Here is a 22,207-nt window from a genome sequence, read left to right on the forward strand (position 1 = left end):
ATGTAATTCTACTGTTTAGGCCAAGTGTTTGATACTTTTATATGTAATCTTATATGGTTCGACCAGGTCTACACGAGTGGCTTCCCCTGATCAACAAACGTATTTTATCGGAGTTAACCGGAAATTGCCGAGTCAATGTTTACAATCTATCTGCGCAGAAGGTGAACACAGCTGACATTGGTGTCTCGTAGAAATTTCCACGTTAAACAGACGATCTGCCTATCACAGCTATACCACGGTAGGCCAACATTATTATTATAGTAATTTTCATAATTTCACGTTATATTTTGCCCTAATTTAATTTGATGTTTGCAGAAAATCGCGATTTACAATCGTGTTTACGTTTTCGTCACGGTCGAAGGCTTCTGACAGCTGGCTGTGTATTGTGTACGTTTGGTGATCACGTGATATCGCTGTGTATTGCCCTTATGGAAAGATATCTCTTTGTTCGCTGACTTGTGATATAAATAAATCAGTCGCCATGTGGATTATTTCGACCTATATGTGGTGTCAAGACTTTGTTATAAGAAGTTTATCATCATCTGTACTAAAATGACTTGTAGATCGAGTCACAGGTGGTCACTGCCTTCCAACAGGCGGAGCGCCAGCTGTGTATTCGGATATATCAGTTGTTCAGGGCGATGTCGCAGATGGTGGCTACGTTTACGTATACAAGTTCAGTCGGACCCTGCTTAGCGGAAATTTATGAATAAATCGAAGTGAATTGTTATTTTTTTATAATATTTAATGACCGTTTTAAGTGCAAATGTACTTGTATCTTTAAAAATGAACTCCTCTGAGAAGTAAAAAAAAGACAATAATAAACTTTTTTTTGATGATTGGATTTTGACATTGAAAGTTTTTTTTTATCCCATTCAGCTTTGGGTCTGATGAGAAAAACAAAATAGCCAACAGGTGGCCATATTGGAATTTGACTTAGAAAATTTGTTATCACTATTTCTTGAGATGTACTGGATGGATCTCTTTTAAATGTCATATGGTCCGTAGTGGTACGCATTTGATTTCGGGTCTGATCAGAAAAACAAAATGGCCGACAAATGGCCATTTTGAATTTTTACTGAGAAAATTTGTTATCGCTGTTGCTCGAGAAGTCCTGAATGGATCTCTTTTAAATGTCATATATATGTTCACCTTGGTCCGTAGTTATGCCCATTTGATTTTGGGTCTGATAAGAAAACCAAAATGGCCAACAGGTGGCCATCTTGGATTGTGATTTTGAAAGTTTAATATTGTTTTTTCTTGAGAAATGCTGCGTAAAACTTTCTCAATTTATATATATAGGTTTCTCTTGGTCCCTTGTTGTGCCTGTCTGTTTTTGGGACTGATTAAAAAAAAAAATGAAATGGCCAACAGGCAGTCATCTAGGATTTTGCCTAGTCAAGATTGTTATCTCTATTTCTTAAGAAGCACTGAACGGAAAAGATTCAACATTCAAAGGGCAAATGTAGATCAAACAATGGTGGTCACCACGATTCTTCTGGGATCTCTTGTCTGTCCTGTCTTTGGACATGTTTGTGTATGTATAATAGGAAATGATTCATTTTCACATTGTTATTTTTTTTTTCTGAATAACAGTGATTCCCTGTTTATTTCGCAGCAGTCTTTTTTACAATAAATTCATTACAAGATAAGGGTATGATACTGGAATATTAAGAAAAATTAATGGTAAGTTTTCATTTGTTTTAACGAGCTTTAATCTGTATAGCAACCAAAAAATGAAAATGTTTGAAAATGACCAAAATCCTTTATTTGATTATCCTCCAGTATCAAACTTTTTAAATCCTGTATATTTGGATAGAGAAATTTTTCATTGATACTTTTCATGATTGAAAAAGAAGGGGTCATTGTGGTTTATTTGATGCAAATTTTCACTTAAATAGACAGCCTGAATTATTTGTTTCTGGGTCCTAAAAATTCATGAAAGGGATCCACCAAGTCAGAATTGAGGATTTTGAAATCTTTGGTTTGTGGTGATAATTCATGTAAAATTTAGTTGAAATCTACCCAAGATCTATACTCAAGAGAATTACCTTTGCAATAAGAAAACGTTGAAACATTGATTCCATTAATCGAATCCTGCCGTCAAATACAGTAGTCCTCAAGCAAAATTTCTTGAAAGCATCATAAAAATCATCCTGTTTTTTGTTTATAAGTACAACTGTTGATATCAAAATGTACTAGACTAACATAGTAGTGTAGGGTTGTTAGCCAGGTAAAAACTACATAAGTGCTTCGTGATTTGTGTAAGGTATGTAGTAGACTACCTATAGTAGTGTAGAGTTGTTAGCCAGGTAAAAACTACATAAGTGCTCTGTGATTTGTGTAAGGTATGTAGGAAGTGTCACACTGTTAAAGGGTTTTACGTCCACAATTACAGCCTTTCCACCTTTCAGGTGACCAGAAGAGTTAGGAAAATGAGTAGAAAGGAAAGATAGGAAGTGGTAAGAGAGAGGAGAATATGTGCTGTGTCAGCTCCCTCTTTCTGTAGGGTCAGCTGTAGGGGATACCTCTAGTTCCAGACACTGGTTTTATAGTTTTAAAATAATCAGTAGTTTTGAAGTTGTATCCAGCTACATGTTATTTGAAATGGTTTAAATATATGTAATACAGTAATGTAGGAATATGTATGTCGCAGGTGAAAGTTTACTTATTATAAACTTGAGAATATGTTCTCTCTTATCTAGTTTATATGTTGTTTGTGTCAGTTTGGGTTTTGTATGTAAATAAGTTTACCAACCAACCAATATTGAGAGACAGGGTTGCTATATGAAAACGTAATATATGTACAAGTTGGTGTGAAAGTCTGTTCTACGTATTAGACAGATTCTGAATATTGTGGATTAATGAATACCATTGAAAAATCAGAATGGATTTGTGACATCTTTCCCTTGTTGAAATGTATGCTAACAAATACCAAAGTTGAAGATATTATGTTGGAATTCATTATATATCGAATCGTGTCGTACTTCAGGTCAAAACATCACAGTAGTGCATCCTTTATATATGATAGCAATATAGAAATTATAAATTTATGACAACAATATAATTTTTGCTATTTACAAGTAAAACACATAATTATCGCACTGTTATTGACAATATATTTTATACATATTTGGTGATATTTCGTTTGATGATGTACCTGTAATCAGAAGCATGTAGTCATGCGGAAAAAAACCTATAGACATCAGATAAGGTATTATATCACCTGATCCAGCTGATAAGTCCATGTATGATTTATAAAGTTGTTTGTCAACCTATCAGTTACCTGTTTATTACAGGCACTAACATCAGTCTAAACCAATGTCTGTATAACCAACCCAAACTAGTGCTTATATAACCATCCTAAACCAATGTCTATATAACCAACCCAAACTAGTGCTTATATAACCATCCTAAACCAGTGTTTGTATAACAACCTAAACCAGTGTTTATATAACCAACCTAGACCAGTGTTTACATAACCAACCTAAACCAGTGTTTATATAACAACCTGAACCAGTGGCTATATAACCAACCTAAACTAGTGTTTATATAACCAACCCAAACCAGTGTTTATATAACCATCCTTAACCAGTGTTTATATAAACAACCCTAACCAGTCTTTATATCACCACCTAAACCAGTGTTTATATAACCAACCTAAACCAGTGTTTATATAACCAACCTAAACCAGTGTTTATATAACCATCCTCAACCAGTGTTTATATAACCAACCTAGACCAGTGTTTACATAACCAACCTAAACCAGTGTTTATATAACAACCTAAACCAGTGTTTATATAACCAACCTAGACCAGTGTTTATATAACAACCTAAAGTAGTGTTTATATAACCATCCTTAACCAGTGTTTATATAACCATCCTCAACCAGTGTTTATATAACCATCCTTAGCCAGCGTTTATATAACCAACCTAAATCAGTGTTTATATAACCATCCTAAACCAGTGTTTATATAACCAACGTAAACCAGTGTTTATATAACCAACCTAACTAGTTTTTATATAACAACCTAAACCAGTGTCTATATAACCAACCTAAACCAGTGTTTATATAACAACCTAAACCAGTGTCTATATAACCAACCTAGACCAGTGTTTATATAACCAACGTAAACCAGTGTTTATATAACCAACGTAAACCAGTGTTTATATAACCAACCTAACTAGTTTTTATATAACAACCTAAACCAGTGTCTATATAACCAACCTAAATAGTTTTTATATAACAACCTAAACCAGTGTCTATATAACCAACCTAGACCAGTGTTTATATAACCAACCAAAACCAGTGTTTATTTCACAACCTAAACCAGTGTTTATATAACAACCTAAACCAGTGTCTATATAGCCAACCTTTACCAGTGTTTATATAACAATCCAAATCAGTGTTTATATAACCAACCTAAACCAGTGTTTATATAACAACCTGAACCAGTGGCTATATAACCAACCTAAATAGTGTTTATATAACCAACCCAAACCAGTGTTTATATAACCATCCTCAACCAGTGTTTATATAACAATCCAAATCAGTGTTTATATAACCAACCTTAACCAGTGTTTATATAGCAACCTAAACCAGTGTTTATATAACCAACCCAAACCAGTGTTTATATAACCAACCTTAACCAGTGTTTATATAACCAACCCAAACCAGTGTTTATATAACCAACCTTAACCAGTGTTTATATAACCATCCTCAACCAGTGTTTATATAACAATCCAAATCAGTGTTTATATAACCAACCTTAACCAGTGTTTATATAACAACCTAAACCAGTGTTTATATAACCAACCCAAACCAGTGTTTATATAACCAACCTTGACCAGTGTTTATATAACCATCCTCAACCAGTGTTTATATAACAATCCAAATCAGTGTTTGTAACGTAGGACAAGCGGTCGAGAAGGGTGTTTGGGATTGAAGACAACAAACGGTTTTTCATGAAACTATTTACTACATATATTTTATACAGATACATATAAATCTCACACTAAGACACATTCACACTCACTCCAACACGAAAGTTCAAAGTTCATAGTTCATTATCCACACGGCACGACAGTCACAAGTTTCCCTCACGACAAACATCACAAAGGTCAACACCTGAACCGCAATCCAGGCACACGGACAAGAGCTCCGCAAGAATGTCGGGTACAGCAGTATCATCAAACATACTTTCCCGCAGGTACAGTATAGAAAAAATAGCTGCTAGCACAAATAATCTGGCACAGCTCCGCAGTGGCTGGTTATCTCACCAGTACGTCCATAACACCAGACGTCAACCACATGTAGGCGTAGTGTTATCGCCTGCTCCTTCCCTTAGCACGCTGACTCGCCTGTCACACAGACATAAACCCGTGTCGTTCCATTCCTAACACTAACATCCATGTACACAATAGCTAAGCTATGTCCCGTAAGGGCTTCCGTAATTTTTATACAGGTGAAATTCATCAAACTAATTTACCTGTAACTTATCACAACTTGGAATGATGATTTATATTTCAACATAAGAACTCTATACACACTATAACTAACACCATAACATAGCAATAGCCAAATAATCATATATAACCTACATGTAAACAACGCCAATATAGATGTAAACAATGGTTACGCATGATTCGACCACACGTTAAAATATATGCTAAAAGACATTTACCGGAAAAAAAAAACATTCAAAGTAAGAAATTATAGAAGCAACCAGAATACTTAAACATTATTAACTTACCCCGGTCTGATTTCAGAGCCTGTTTCGATGTTAATAACCGACAATCGACCACAGGCATTCACTAAACAGCCATTACTCTAGGCATACCCTACCTGTAGTCCCGTAGATAAAAACAACATTCCGCACGTGCACCCGCACTTCCGCTGACACCGTACTTCCATACATACCATAAAATACTCGTACACGACAATAAACAACTAAACACGAAAAACAACATATGAAAATTAAATTGACTACATGTGATCATGACAGTGTTTATATAACCATCCTTAACCAGTATTTATATAACAACCTAAACCAGTGTTTATATAACCATCCTTAACCAGTGTTTTTATAACAATCTAAATCAGTGTTTATATAACCAACCTTAACCAGTGTTTATATAACCATCCTTAACCAGTGTTTATATAACCATCCAAATCAGTGTTTATATAACCATCCTTAACCAGTTTTTATATAACCATCCTTAACCAGTGTTTATATAACCATCCTTAACCAGTGTTTATATAACAACCTAAACCAGTGTCTATATAACCAACCTAAACCAGTGTTTATATAACCATCCTTAACCAGTGTTTATATAACAATCCCAATCAGTGTTTATATAACAATCCAAATCAGTGTTTATATAACCATCCTTAACCAGTGTTTATATAACCATCCTTAACCAGTATTTATATAACAACCTTAACCAGTGTTTATATAACCATCCTTAACCAGTGTTTTTATAACAATCTAAATCAGTGTTTATATAACCAACCTTAACCAGTGTTTATATAACCATCCTTAACCAGTGTTTATATAACCATCCAAATCAGTGTTTATATAACCATCCTTAACCAGTTTTTATATAACCATCCTTAACCAGTGTTTATATAACCATCCTTAACCAGTGTTTATATAACAACCTAAACCAGTGTCTATATAACCAACCTAAACCAGTGTTTATATAACCATCCTTAACCAGTGTTTATATAACAATCCCAATCAGTGTTTATATAACAATCCAAATCAGTGTTTATATAACCATTCTTAACCAGTGTTTATATAACCATCCTTAACCAGTATTTATATAACAACCTAAACCAGTGTTTATATAACCATCCTTAACCAGTGTTTATATAACCATCCTTAACCAGTATTTATATAACAACCTAAACCAGTGTTTATATAACCATCCTTAACCAGTGTTTATAAAACCATCCTTAACCAGTGTTTATATAACCATCCTTAACCAGTGTTTTATATAACAATCTAAATCAGTGTTTATATAACCAACCTTAACCAGTGTTTATATAACCAACCTTTACCAGTGTTTATATAACCATCCAAATCAGTGTTTATATAACCAACCTTTACCAGTGTTTATATAACCATCCTTAACCAGTGTTTATATAACCATCCTTAACCAGTGTTTATATAACAACCTAAACCAGTGTTTATATAACCATCCTTAACCAGTGTTTATGTAACCATCCTTAACCAGTGTTTATATAACAATCCCAATCAGTGTTTATATAACAATCCAAATCAGTGTTTATATAACCATCCTTAACCAGTGTTTATATAACCATCCTTAACCAGTATTTATATAACAACCTAAACCAGTGTTTATATAACCATCCTTAACCAGTGTTTTTATAACAATCTAAATCAGTGTTTATATAACCAACCTTAACCAGTGTTTATATAACCATCCTTAACCAGTGTTTATATAACCATCCAAATCAGTGTTTATATAACCATCCTTAACCAGTTTTTATATAACCATCCTTACCCAGTGTTTATATAACCATCCTTAACCAGTGTTTATATAACAACCTAAACCAGTGTCTATATAACCAACCTAAACCAGTGTTTATATAACCATCCTTAACCTGTTTTTATATAACAATCCAAATCAGTGTTTATATAACCAACCTTAACCAGTGTTTATATAACCATCCTTAACCAGTATTTATATAACAACCTAAACCAGTGTTTATATAACCATCCTTAACCAGTGTTTATATAACCATCCTTAACCAGTATTTATATAACAACCTAAACCAGTGTTTATATAACCATCCTTAACCAGTGTTTATATAACCATCCTTAACCAGTGTTTATATAACCATCCTTAACCAGTGTTTATATAACAATCTAAATCAGTGTTTATATAACCAACCTTAACCAGTGTTTATATAACCAACCTTTACCAGTGTTTATATAACCATCCTTAACCAGTGTTTATATAACCATCCTTAACCAGTGTTTATATAACCATCCTTAACCAGTGTTTATATAACCATCATTAACCAGTGTTTATATAACAATCCAAATCAGTATTTATATAACCAACCTTTACCAGTGTTTATATAACCATCCTTAACCAGTGTTTATATAACCATCCAAATCAGTGTTTATATAACCAACCTTAACCAGTGTTTATATAACCATCCTTAACCAGTGTTTATATAACCATCCTTAACCAGTGTTTATATAACCATCCTTAACCAGTGTTTATATAACAATCCCAATTAGTGTTTATATAACCAACCTTAACCAGTGTTTATATAACCAACCATAACCAGTGTTTATATAACAATCCGAATCAGTGTTTATATAACCATCCTTAACCAGTGTTTATATAACCAACTCAAACCAGTGTTTATATAACATTCCAAACCAGTGTTTATAACCAATCTTAACCAGTGTTTATATAACCAACTCAAACCAGTGTTTATATAACAATCCAAACCAGTGTTTATATAACCAATCTTAACCAGTGTTTATATAACCAACTCAAACCAGTGTTTATATAACCATCCTTAACCAGTGTTTATATAACAATCCACCAGGTGTTTACAAATCAAACTTAAAACATGTTTTCATCATTTGGCTCTACTGTATTTTAATTTCAAATATTGAAATGTGCTTTTCATTTGTGTCATTCATACAGTTTTTGAAATTATAGGTGGTAGCCACTGCTAGTGGATGCAAGTCCCTGAGGTTTGACGATGCCTGCATGCTACGTTTTAAATCATACACATGTTTTTGACATTCTTCTGAAATTATGAGATATGTAAAAGTAAGGAAATGTATTCAATTACGGGCTGTTGCAACTTCCCATCTAGAATTTGACATTTTTTTTTATCAGTCTTGACTTTCTCAGTTGACTCCTCGCTTTCGAAATTAAAGCCCTTTTGTTTTTCTGACTAGTCCTAAAAGGACGAAATAGCTGTATGTTGTAGTTTTTAACAGTGACCATCCTATTGTTTTCAGTTGATTAAAACGAGATTTGGCCTTTTACAGATACGATCAACATCACCATGCCAAGTCAAGGACCTCATCAGGGCAATTTTGTGTACAACAATGATCACAGAGCTCCATGGCAACAAGGGATGCCTATGATGGATGATCGTTTCCCAGGGCAACAGATGCAAATGGTACCCCCGCAATATCAACAAAACGCACATATTCCAGGGTACAGAGCATCTAACTGGGGACCAAATAATTTCCATCATCCACCGCCATTTAACAATTACCAGTCCCGATTCTGGAACAGGAATCACAATCACAACAATGCTAGCTCATCACGCTCGTCTAGTAGTTCCCCAAGGAGCTCCTCGTCGTCCCGCCGGGCAGACGAGTCTGACATGTGCTTCATCTGTAAGGACCTCTTGCAGAACTGCGACCAACTAGGCGTTCACTTGTGTGACGGTGGCGTTAGTGTGAAGACCAACAAAACGGAGCAAGCTTGTGAGATAAACGCTCGACTAGGTAAGAAAATGACGATCAAGATATTGTACCAGAAATCAGCTTTCTCTACAATATCATGTGTGATGGTGGTACTAGGATATTTTTGCATTTTGCTTTTATGATTGTCATACAACATTGTTACCAGTTATTTTATTATTCCTAATATCTTCCATAGGCTTGAAATTTTAAATAGAAGTAATTACATGTTCTTGCTGAAGTCACCTCATAATATTTACTTTATGTGTACAACATTTGTTTCCCTGTAGAGAAAGTCCTGGAAGAAATCAAAGCCAGTCTGAAGGACAAGCACAACAGTCTAACTGAAGCTATTGAGGAACATGTAACCACGAGAATAGGAGAGATTGAGACAATCCACCAGCACGCCATTGATAAGAAAGCTACGTTAATCAGCCTGAAACAGCAGTTGGAGACAAGGACTGCTGAACTGGAGAAATTAGAGAAGGAAGTTAGGGAAAAGGAGAAAAAACTGGAACAGGAAAAGGACAAGTTCGACAAGGACATGCACAAAGAAAAAGAAGAGATTTGTCGACAGTGGCAACAACTGAGGGATGAACTTGCCCGTATGGAAGAAATGCATGATGTTCAAAAGGTATATCACATCTTTAAGAGAGACAGGTCTTCCGGAAACTTGATAATCTATACCTTTGCGAATATATGTTTGATGCGAGGGGAATCATTCTAATTGTTTCGTGTTAGAAATCCAAGATCAGATGATGAGTAATGTTGGAGTGAAAAGGTAGGTAAACGTTTGAAAGGCTGTTTCTGCTCAGGTCAGTATCTCTGTGTAATAGAATTGAACAGTTTGTCTCAAATTGTCTCAGGAGGATTTGCCTAACATTGAAACTGTATAAGGTGAAACCATTAATCTTTGACTTACCAAGTCTGATCTGTATAAAATTTATCAAAAACGAACATTATCACAGTATTTATAGAAAAACACAAAGTTAGTCCTTGGATGGAATCATTTGTTATCCATTGAAGGTAGGTACAATGTACAAGTGAAATAAGCAGATTTCAAATTGATTGGTAAGTACCCTCATTTGTTGTGCTGTGTACAATGCATATTTTGGGCTAGATTTCGTGTATCAATCCATTCATCGGGTTTCGAGACATATGTTCGCAAACAAAATCTGACTTGTCGAGTTGAAAGACACTTCACTGTACAACAGGTGGTTAGGCGATCGAATTCATGCTTAAGAATTTCAATGGAATAACATTAAACTGGTTAATAAGAAAAAACGATTGAACAATTGACTTGAAGACAAAATCTGTGCATCTAGATAACAGAATTACGCTATTCTGGAGTTGTAATATATCCTTCGGAGTACTGTGAATGTTACTTGAGGAAAATTGTGAGATAGAATCAACATGTTGTGTTGGTATAGTCTATTTACCAGTGTTGATAATGTCATGTGACACACCATGTTACAGTTTATAAAACGCCTGGAATATACCTGCTCATTTCTCAGCAACACGTTAGATGCTCTCTTTAAACTGAAGTAGATGATACGAAATATGGAATAATATACCTCACAGAATTCCCAGATTATCAGCAAATTAGGAATATCTAAATGTTTCTTAATTTGCAAACATTGGTAAGTATTTTCCTCTTTACGTCAATGTAAAAAAATTCCTTTTGTTAAATATAGACATTATAACTGCAATTATCAAATTCTGATTGGTTATGTTATAAAACATATGAAGATATTACAGGCAATGTAAAAAGTATTTACATCATTTAAACGCTATTTATTTAAAGCTGCACCATGATCGAGATCTACAACATTCCATTTTATAATGATTTGAGAATTGCTAAAGTCTTGATAAAGTTTCTTCTGTTAAGACAATAGGATACCAACCTTTTGCATATTTTTGATAGAGTAGGTGATGGAACTGATTCAGCGTACATCAACATGAACATTTGAGCAATCTGTTTCCACAAAATATTTCATATATTACAAATGAAAAGCATCAGATGTATAATTACATTGATACACTACTGCTACTTATATAGTATGTAAGTCTCGAATCTTCTTCACCCACAATGCAGCTTTAAATACGATGAGCCCACCTCGCCAAGGCTGTCCCCGCTGATGTTGTAGTTGTTTTTGTCCAATGTATGATTATGTACTATAATTATGACCACATTTTGACTGTATAGTTAAACTGTTTGCCCACTGTATGATTGTGTAGCTAACCTAACCACTGAATGACTATGTAGTTAATCTCTTTGCCCACTGTCGGGTATTTGTTTCAGGCGAGGGTAATATTATATACTATCTACCCACTTCGATGACGTCACATGGTCCCACACGTACTTGCTATTTGTCCAGTAGCACGACATACAGGGCTCTAAGGTTTTATATGAAGAGAAAGAAGTATTTTCACAACAAGACCTTCCTTGATAGGCCATCCAATGTAAGGGTAGACAATTATTTGAAATGTAAGGGTAGATAATTATTTGAAATGTAAGGGTAAACAATTATTTGAAATGTAAGGGTAGATAATTATTTGAGATGTAAGGGTAGACAATCATTTGAAATGTAGGGGTAGACAATCATTTGAAATGTAAGGGTAGATAATTTGAGATGTAAGGGTAGACAATCATTTAAAAAATGTAGGGGTAGACAATCATTTGAAATGTAAGGGTAGATAATCATTTGAAGTTGGGTGTCAAACGTCCAGGTAATGTTCGAGTTCCGATCTGATTGTAAATAATGAGAATAAGTAACATTTTCTAGAGCCATTATTCATTCATGTTAATGAACCAAACAGCAACCTTGAATTCCCCATGGGTTCGATATTTGGGTAAGACAGATACATGCAATGTAAGGATTTATTGTGTTTTATTGCATTCTAGAATATAGGATTAATGACCATTAACTCATTAAAAATACAGAATTTATTGTCCTTAATTTGCCAGTGAATACAAGAGTCATGATCATTAATAAGTAAAAAAATACAGGATTTACAGCCATTCAAACATATCATTGAAAACAGGATTCATGAAAACTACTGTGTCATTAAGGATTCACAGTCTTTCATTCCTCCGTGAAAACCTGATTCCTGGCCATTAATGTGCCAATGAATACAGGATTCATGATCATTAACGTGCGATTGAATACGGGATTCATGGTCATTAATGCATGATTGAATACAGGATTCATGACAACTACTGTGACATTAAGGATTCACAGTCTTTCATTCCTCAATGAATACATGATTACTGGCCATTAATGTGCCAATGAATACAGAATTCATGGTCATTAACATGCGATTGAATACGGGATTCATGGTCATTAATACGCCAATGAGTACATGATTTGTGGTCAATAATATGTCACTGAATACAGGATTGATGGTCATTAGGCATGCTCAAAAACAGGTTTCATGGTCTTTGATGCCTCACTGAGGACAGGATTCATGTTCTTTGATGCCTCACTGAGGACAGGATTCATGGTCTTTTATGCCTCACTGAGGACAGGATTCATGGTCTTTGATGCCTCACTGAGGACAGGTTTCATGGTCTTTGATGCCTCACTGAGGACAGGATTCATGGTCTTTGATGCCTCACTGAGGACAGGATTCATGGTCTTTGATGCCTCACTGAGGACAGGATTCATGTTCTTTGATGCCTCACTGAGGACAGGATTCATGGTCTTTGATGCCTCACTGAGGACAGGATTCATGTTCTTTGATGCCTCACTGAGGACAGGATTCATGTTCTTTGATGCCTCACTGAGGACAGGATTCATGTTCTTTGATGCCTCACTGAGGACAGGATTCATGTTCTTTGATGCCTCACTGAGGACAGGATTCATGTTCTTTGATCCTCACTGAGGACAGGATTCATGGTCTTTGATGCCTCACTGAGGACAGGATTCATGGTCTTTGATGCCTCACTGAGGACAGGATTCATGGTCTTTGATGCCCCACTGAGGACAGGATTCATGTTCTTTGATCCTCACTGAGGACAGGATTCATGGTCTTTGATGCCTCACTGAGGACAGGATTCATGGTCTTTGATGCCTCACTGAGGACAGGATTCATGTTCTTTGATGCCTCACTGAGGACAGGATTCATGTTCTTTGATGCCTCACTGAGGACAGGATTCATGGTCTTTTTTCGTCAATGAATACAGGATTCATGGTCTTTATTCGTCAATGAATACAGGATTCATGGTCTTTATTTGTCAATGAATACAGGATTCATGGTCTTTATTCGTCAATGAATACAGGATTCATGGTCTTTATTCGTCAATGAATACAGGATTCATGGTCTTTATTCGTCAATGAATACAGGATTCATGGTCTTTATTCGTCAATGAATACAGGATTCATGGTCTTTATTCGTCAATGAATACAGGATTCATGGTCTTTAATCGTCAATGAATACAGGATTCATGGTCTTTAATGTGTCCTTGAGTACTTACTTAATACTGAGGCCTATACAATACATATGAAAAGGAAAAGGAGAAAACATATTGATAGTGTAGAAGATAAGTCAGGGAATTTCAAGTTTGCTGGACTTTGTTCATTATGTGTTCCATTAGATGATAATCTACTTTATAAAGTCCTAATATTACAAGTAAATGCTGTAAGTTTAATGTGAGATGAAGATGATGTTTATATTATTTTTGTTCGATGTCAAGTGATGCTTATGTTATGCTACATGTTTTGGTTTTTTCTTTCTTTATAATGCACATCTACAATAGACAATGAGTTTTGATAACACTCCTGTTTCCACCTGCTTGAGTTAATGACGAGATAGGTGAGCTCTCACCTAAGTTTGGGAGGACCCCTAGTTACTGATGACCTGGGTACACTGCAGTAATTAAACAATGAAGAATGTTCATGTTGTATAGTTCCACGGTATCACGTGGGTAAAACAACACGAATTAGATATTCTGTAACAAGGTAATCATTTTGTAACATGTGATATGATTTATTTTAAGTTTTAAGCTTCTGATTGAACCCATTTCTGACTGTTTGGAACTGTTAACAACATAATACAACCAGAATCAAAGCCATGGAACGTACGGCATCGAGAGATACCGACGCCTCCTCAAACAGACATGATTTGTCATAATCATTATTAGCTTAAAACTTAGTATATATGTTTTATATACACAAAAACATTATTCTTTTGTAAAAGTTGATGCTGGTTATACTCTAATATAGATTTCTTTGATGAACCGATAACGACCAATGTTTACAAAACACATTTTGTTGATTGTCTTAAATTTGATAATTTATAAAGTTTTTATGACACAAATATGCATTGTGAAATGTTGAGGACTGTTCACTCTTTCTTACCGTTGTGTATTGGTTTGGCTTTCAGGGAAGGATCAGACTAGATATTGGCGGGAACATCTTTACAACATCTCGCCTGACCTTGACCCAAGACCCGGAGTCAATGTTGGCAGCTATGTTCAGTGGACGTCATAATATCTGCACAGAGACAGACGGCACAGTGTTCATCGATCGAGATGGAACTCACTTTCGGTATATCCTCAACTACCTGCGGGATGGACGTCTCAACACAGATGGTCTCCCTAGAAACCGGCAAGTTTTGCGGGAACTGAGAAATGAAGCGACATATTACCAGCTACATAGCATGCTACAGGAAATAGAGAAACTGTTCTGAAGAGATGCTGGACATGATAATTATAGTTGATGTTTTAGCTACAACATTAATGACACCTCCATGGAGCATTGGTGGAACAAAGTTTCAGGAAGGACTTGGTCAAGTTTAGAATGTTTGGTTAAGTAAAGAGCTAATGGGTAACATGAGTCCAGAGTAGATTTTCATGACGTGATACGTGTTCTGTCTGTAACCAAGTTCTAATTTAGTTGATTACTGCTCTAATGGTTTATGTGTTAGCTCCCCTGGTGTAAGATGGGATGGGCACTGGCAATGAATAGTGTTGCACGTTTCAACCTTGTATCTGTACATAGGTTTGTAAGCATTAGAATGTTTCTATTCCACAGTGTATTGTCTCCCCTTGGTAAAGATGTATGCTTGTAGGTGGCGCTCTAACAATATGATTATTGGTGAAGGATTATCACTGTTTAAGATTGATGTGTGTATATACTGAGGCCTTTTGCTTCATGTCGGAACACTAAACTTTGTTGCTTGCTAGACCTTAAAGGGATGTGGATGTGCTCCCCTACTGGCCAAAGTTACATGTACAGGTACCTATAGAGACAACCTTGCATTTGGATTGGTCCCGGTTCAGTGGAGCGTAACTTTCCCTCCATGAAAGTTGGTGTAGCTTTTGCTTGGAATATCTACAAATTATAGAGGAATATGTTTGTTCTGTTATTTAAAGTAAGATCTGTAGTTATTGAGTGACAGTACCACTAACGTTCCCAGTGTTGGATGCTTTGTTCAGATAACCGCCATGCTTCCTGATGGTTATTATCATGGTAGAATTTCTCGTCAGTAAAGGACAACTCCAAGAAACAAACACTTGTCTAACCAAGTAACACGCCCAGACAGGGTCATATACCCAGGAAGGGTAGCTCGCCAGACAGGGTCATATACCCAGGAAGGGTAGCTCGCCAGACAGGGTCATATACCCAGGAAGGGTAGCTCACCAGACAGGGTTATATACCCAGGATGGGTAGCTCGCCAGACAGGGTCATATACCCAGGAAGGGTAGCTCGCCAGACAGGGTCATATACCCAGGAAGGGTAGCTCGCCAGACAGGGTCATATACCCAGGAAGGGTAGCTCGCCAGACAGGGTCATATACCCAGGAAGGGTAGCTCACCAGACAGGGTAATATACCCAGGAAGGGTAGCTCGCCAGACAGGGTCATATACCCAGGAAGGGTAGCTCACCAGACAGGGTAATATACCCAGACAGGGTCATATACCCAGGATGGGTAGCTCGCCAGACAGGGTCATATACCCAGTAAGGGTAGCTCGCCAGACAGGGTCATATACCCAGGAAGGGTAGCTCACCAGACAGGGTCATATACCCAAGAAGGGTAGCTCGCCAGACAGGGTCATATCCCCAGACAGGGTCCACTCGTCACAAAGTGTGATACCCAGACAGGGTCCACTTGACACAAAGGGTCATACCCAGAGAGAGCCCACTCGTCACAAAGTGTGATACCCAGACAGGGTCCACTCGTCACAAAGGGTCATACCCAGACAGAGCCCACTCGTCACAAAGTGTGATACCCAGACAGGGTCCACTCATCACAAAGGGTCATACCCAGACAGAGCCCACTCGTCACAAAGTGTGATACCCAGACAGGGTCCACTCATCACAAAGGGTCATACCCAGACAGAGCCCACTCGTCACAAAGGGTCATACCCAGACAGAGCCCACTCGTCACAAAGGGTCACACCCACTGAGGGTAGCTTATCAGACAGGTTCATACCCAGGCAGGTCCACTTGTTATGCGGGGTTATACCCAGACATGGTCCACTCATCACACAGGGTCATACCCCAGACAGGGAAGCCCATCACAAAGTGTAGAAACACTCGATCATCGAATGTACCCCAGACAGGGATATCCGTCATTATCCAGAGGTACTCATCGTTGACAGACATACCCTGTGCAACTTGATGTGTATGAATTATGGGTTGGACAATTGGCTGGATAGGAGTATATGTATATGTAGTCTGCCTGACTCGAAGATTCTCAGTCATCCAGTTAAATCTCAGGAACGTTTATTCAGGGAAAATCAAATACACATGCATATCAAAAATCTTCAGATTATTCATGCTTTCTGTTTTCCCCTGTGTGTTTTATGTACTGCTATGACAGTGGGGGTTGAGTTTGGAACCACCTAAAACACAGATGTCAATACATCACAATTCATTATATTAACTGTGTGGTTATGGCTGTGATAACTCCGTGATGTTTAGTGTTTTGTTGTTATCTATAGTACTAACCTATATGTTTGAATGTGTGTTTTGAATATTGATAATAGTAACTGTATGAATGTTGTTATTGGGATACATTCTAAGTAAACTGTGTGTTGTTGCTAGGGTATAATCTTAGTAAACTGTACGAGTGTTGTTGCTAGGGTATAATCTTAGTAAACTGTGCAAGTGTTGTTGCTAGGGTATAATCTTAGTAAACTGTGTGTGTTGTTGCTAGGGTATAATCTTAGTAAACTGTGCGAGTGTTGTTGCTAGGGTATAATCTCAGTAAACTGTGCGAGTGTTGTTGCTAGGGTATAATCTTAGTAAACTGTGCGAGTGTTGTTGCTAGGGTATAATCTCAGTAAACTGTGCGAGTGTTGTTGCTAGGGTATAATCTTAGTAAACTGTGCGAGTGTTGTTGCTAGGGTATAATCTTAGTAAACTGTGCGAGTGTTGTTGCTAGGGTATAATCCTAGTAAACTGTGCGAGTGTTGTTGCTAGGGTATAATCTTAGTAAACTGTGCGAGTGTTGTTGCTAGGGTATAATCTTAGTAAACTGTGCGAGTGTTGTTGCTAGGGTATAATCTTAGTAAACTGTGCGAGTGTTGTTGCTAGGGTATAATCTTAGTAAACTGTGCGAGTGTTGTTGCTAGGGTATAATCTTAGTAAACTGTGCGAGTGTTGTTGCTAGGGTATAATCTTAGTAAACTGTGCGAGTGTTGTTGCTAGGGTATAATCTTAGTAAACTGTGTGAGTGTTGTTGCTAGGGTATAATCTTAGTAAACTGTGCGAGTGTTGTTGCTAGGATTTATTCTTGGGCAAAAGAAGATGTATTTGATGAATTTAAAAAAACTCAGTTTACGAATTCAAAGATATCATCAGTTGTTGATGTAGGTGACGAGGTGACAGTCCTTAGTTTTGTTTAATGAAGGTGACAAGCTGACAGTCCTTAGTTACGGTTGAAGAAGGTGACAAGCTGACAGTCCTTAGTTTTGTTGATGTAGGTGACAAGCTGACAGTCCTTAGTTTTGCTGATGAAGGTGACAAGCTGACAGTCCTTAGTTTTGTTGATGAAGGTGACAAGCTGACAGTCCTTAGTTTTGTTGATGAAGGTGACAAGCTGACAGTCCTTAGTTACGGTTGATGAAGGTGACAAGCTGACAGTCCTTAGTTGTGTTGATGAAGGTGATGAGTAACAGTCCTTAGTTACGGTTGATGTAGGTGATGAACAAGTCCTTAGTTATTGTTATGAAGTTACTGTGGTAACAGTCCTTAGTTACGGTTGATGTAGGTGATGAACAAGTCCTTAGTTACGGTTGATGTAGGTGATGAACAAGTCCTTAGTTACGTTTGTTGATTCAGATGACGAGGTAACAGTCATTTGGTAATTGGTTTATGTTAACTTGTGCTGAAGATTATGTGTTGCAGCGTGTAATGACATTGGGGCTAGACTACTCTGATCAAGCTTTAGAAGCATCTACGATAATTGAATATTTTTCATTATGTAGTAAATATTCAAATATTTGAAATGAATAATTGTGACGTGTTTGTTGCTCCCTAAGATAATGATTGTTATTGTTAAGCCTACATTTCAAAATCATTAGTTTCTTGATAATTCTGAAGCCTAATTTACACGATATTATGCTAAAGGGGTTCAAATCAGTCATTCAATATTACACAAATTCTATTGTTGAATGTCAACACAAACCTATGAACAAATTTTTGTATTTGTCAAAGTTTTCTGTAAAGGTTGAGATAAAAACATGTTTCTTTAGAACTGAATATAATTATGTAATAAAATATGGTGTTATCAGCATAATTTCTATTCTTTGTAGCTAACAGAACTTGTCATTGATGAATAGGTCTGAGGTTGACCGTAGAAGGGCTAATAAAAGAAATAAAAGTTTGAGTTTTTGTTGTTGATATGGACCAGCCATTTATTGTATTATTGATGTTCTAAGTGCTTGAGACCTTGAGTTAATTTCCATAGTGGAGATATATATATACATTTTAAGTGCTACTTTATTGATCATACTTCTCAGCATGAATAGCAATCAAGGTTTATTGTCAAACCGAAGTACAGTCAGCCTTCATCCAGATTTTTTCTTTGATACTTGAATGAACAGTTGTAATGTTTGTAGTTGTAGTGATCATTCTGTACATGAAGTAGGACATTTCTACATTCTGTTGTACCTGGCAGTGCTGTCTGTTTATGTTGTCACATGTTTAGGACCACTTACTATTCCAGTATAAGAACCATATCAAATTCAACACAAATCTGTGTTTAAAGAAACATTGAATATTTTCTAACGTGATGTAATTGTAATGTGCTTTATATTTCTACATCAGTTTGTTTGTGTCTGTACCGGTTTGTAAATGTATGCTGTGGCGACCAGTGAATATATTGGTACATTTGAAACTACATCTATATTACATATATTTACATAATGTTTTTTCCATCTATGAAAATAAAACGATAACAAAAGGACAGATAACCAACTTGGAAAGTTTAAGGATTATTCCCCTTTAAGGAACCAATTAAAATAAGGTTAATATCACGTGCCTCATGATATCTTAGGGAAAGAAATTGTTGTTGTAGAGTAACTGGATCATATGTTCCTAAACTAACAGATTACTACCAGTAGAATCATACAGACTTTTAAAAGTGAGTGTAGCCTTTATTGATTCAGCAATGCTGTGTGAACACTTGGAATATAGGCATGATATGGTGTTCTGGTTTGGAGATAGTTGTAAGGACAAAATAATGACAACTTCTTCTTCACAGCTGCAATGACCCTGTTCAGTTATACTCTCATAACATCGATGCTGTAGATGGAATATGTTTTATGTGTGCTTCTGTGTAAATAATTTGTGTGCCATTATTTTTATTTGTCTAGGGTTATTGTTCTCATTGTATTTGTGTGTGAAAAAAAGGGTGTGATAAAGTGTGTGGCTATGTGTATGGTTAGTTTTGGCTGTGGCTGGGCGTGACTGTGGCTATGTGTGTGGTTAGTTTTGGCTGTGGCTGGGCGTGACTGTGGCTATGTGTGTGGTTAGTTTTGGCTGTGGCTGGGTGTGTGGTTAGTTTTGGCTGTGGCTTGGTGTGACTAGATGTGAGACTTGATGTGGCTAGGATTATAGTTGGTTGTGGTTGTTGCTGTGTGTGACTGTTCAGTGTGCGACTTGATGCCGTGGTGTGACTGAAGGTTTACATGGTGTGACTCTTGATGTGAAAGGTGAGATAGTTCATTTCACTGATGCCATTGATTCTGATATTACGTTATGTATATATATGAAATGTTTTTTGACACTTGTCAGCACCTTGAGTTAACCCCTAGATGACATATATATTTTTGTGAACATTGGAGAATACGAGTTCTCGATAAGGTGTAGGAATCACTTTGCGGACACCCTGTACGTTTCTCCTGAAATAAGGTTAAGGATTTTTGTGATTTACAAATGAGAGAATCAACTACTGAAGTGTGTTGAATTGTTCTATATCTGGAGTGCATGGCTACTACATTACATTTTATAGTCTGTAATAATTGTTTATATTTGCTGTTGTTTATGGTGCTCTCCTACCTTTCTCTGGGTCTGATAGAAGTCAGTTGATGATAACTGACCACTATTTATGACCTGCGTTTTATTAACCTTTATTCAATATAACAAATCTATGCATTCCCTACATGGCATCGGTAAGATAGCACTGTAGATGTTTGTACCATGGCGATTTTGCTGCTATCTTCATTACCAAAGAAAACTTGTGGGAATAGAAATAAGTCAATGTATTTTCTGGAAAGTTTGACTGAAGTGTTTAAAAATGTGTATCAAACACATCTGATCATTACGTATAGCAAAAAGCTGTTAGTGAAAGAATTATCACAGATGAAAGTCTCTTTTTGACTTTTTTTTTTTCTAAACTTAATTACAATGTAATTACAGTAGGAAAAATAAAATTTGATTTTATTAAAATTAAATGATATTTCATTGAACTTAAGCCTGTCTTAAGCATTTAAAAGTAGAAGTCTGGGCCATATATTTCGATAGGGTAATCACATGCTAATTAAAAAGCCAAGTTTTGTGTTTACATGTTCCACAATTCATGTTTTCTGATAAGCGGTCACTTTTATTCTTTTAAATGTTTGATATTATCCAATTGTTCAGAACTTTTGAGGATCTTTACTTAGTAGGGTACTGAAATACACTAGCTCAATTTAGGTATGCCTTATCTCTACTGCTGTCCCTAGCTGCATATATCTATCTCACTATATTTTGATTTGAAGATACTATACCTGAAGCTTTTCATACTGATCCAGTCTATATACTATTTCTCTGGTTTTTCTTATTTCCATGATAACAGTGAAATTACTGATAAGATTAACTAAGTTATTCTCCTGTAGATGTGAATAAGTGATGTTTTATTAACCCATAAATGTATATCTATAGTGGAAATGAAGTATCTAAGATGATTTTTAATCATAGCTAAAAAACAAACTAATGTGTAAAGAAGATCCCCACGTAGATTGCTGTAAAATCAGGTTATAGACAATAAAGGGGTGAAATAATGTGTTGTTATTTGTTGTATGTTAACACACAGGGACATTAGTAATCGTTGCTTAAGATTTTGCGTTGATCACAACAGGAACAGTCTTATGGCTGTTTAAAAAAAATGATAAAAAGGGTAAAAAGATAGTTATAAAGTTGTTCGCCACTGATGTCCATTTAACTGCAGTACTTTACCTTTTCTTGCACGTTCATTAGATTCAAAAGTTTGCCATTAAGCTGAAGTAATAAGCAGTTCCACTGAGC

The 22,207-nt window shown here is 36.2% G+C and overlaps 1 protein-coding gene across 2 annotated transcripts; it reads left to right on the top strand.

The window, feature by feature from the left end:
* Positions 1–166: 166 nt before the first annotated feature.
* Positions 167–21,963, top strand: LOC132543776 (uncharacterized). 2 transcript variants are annotated; one of them, XR_009553981.1, is made up of 5 exons: positions 167–238; positions 9,048–9,515; positions 9,761–10,104; positions 14,856–18,689; positions 18,724–21,963. XR_009553981.1 is itself a non-coding variant. In XM_060207300.1 (4 exons), exons 2-4 carry the CDS (start codon positions 9,065–9,067, stop codon positions 15,159–15,161), a joined length of 1,101 nt encoding a protein of 366 aa, XP_060063283.1. In that variant the 5' UTR covers positions 167–238; positions 9,048–9,064; the 3' UTR covers positions 15,162–21,963. The 2 variants fall into 2 exon arrangements, 1 of the variants encoding a protein (XP_060063283.1); XM_060207300.1 differs by having other exon boundaries at positions 14,856–21,963.
* The last annotated feature ends 244 nt before the right edge of the window (positions 21,964–22,207 follow it).

This window comes from Ylistrum balloti, unplaced genomic scaffold (assembly GCF_031769215.1).
Source record: "Ylistrum balloti isolate Yb309-2 unplaced genomic scaffold, AGI_CSIRO_Ybal_v1 Utg369764, whole genome shotgun sequence".
NCBI classification, from domain to species: Eukaryota; Metazoa; Mollusca; class Bivalvia; order Pectinida; family Pectinidae; genus Ylistrum; species Ylistrum balloti.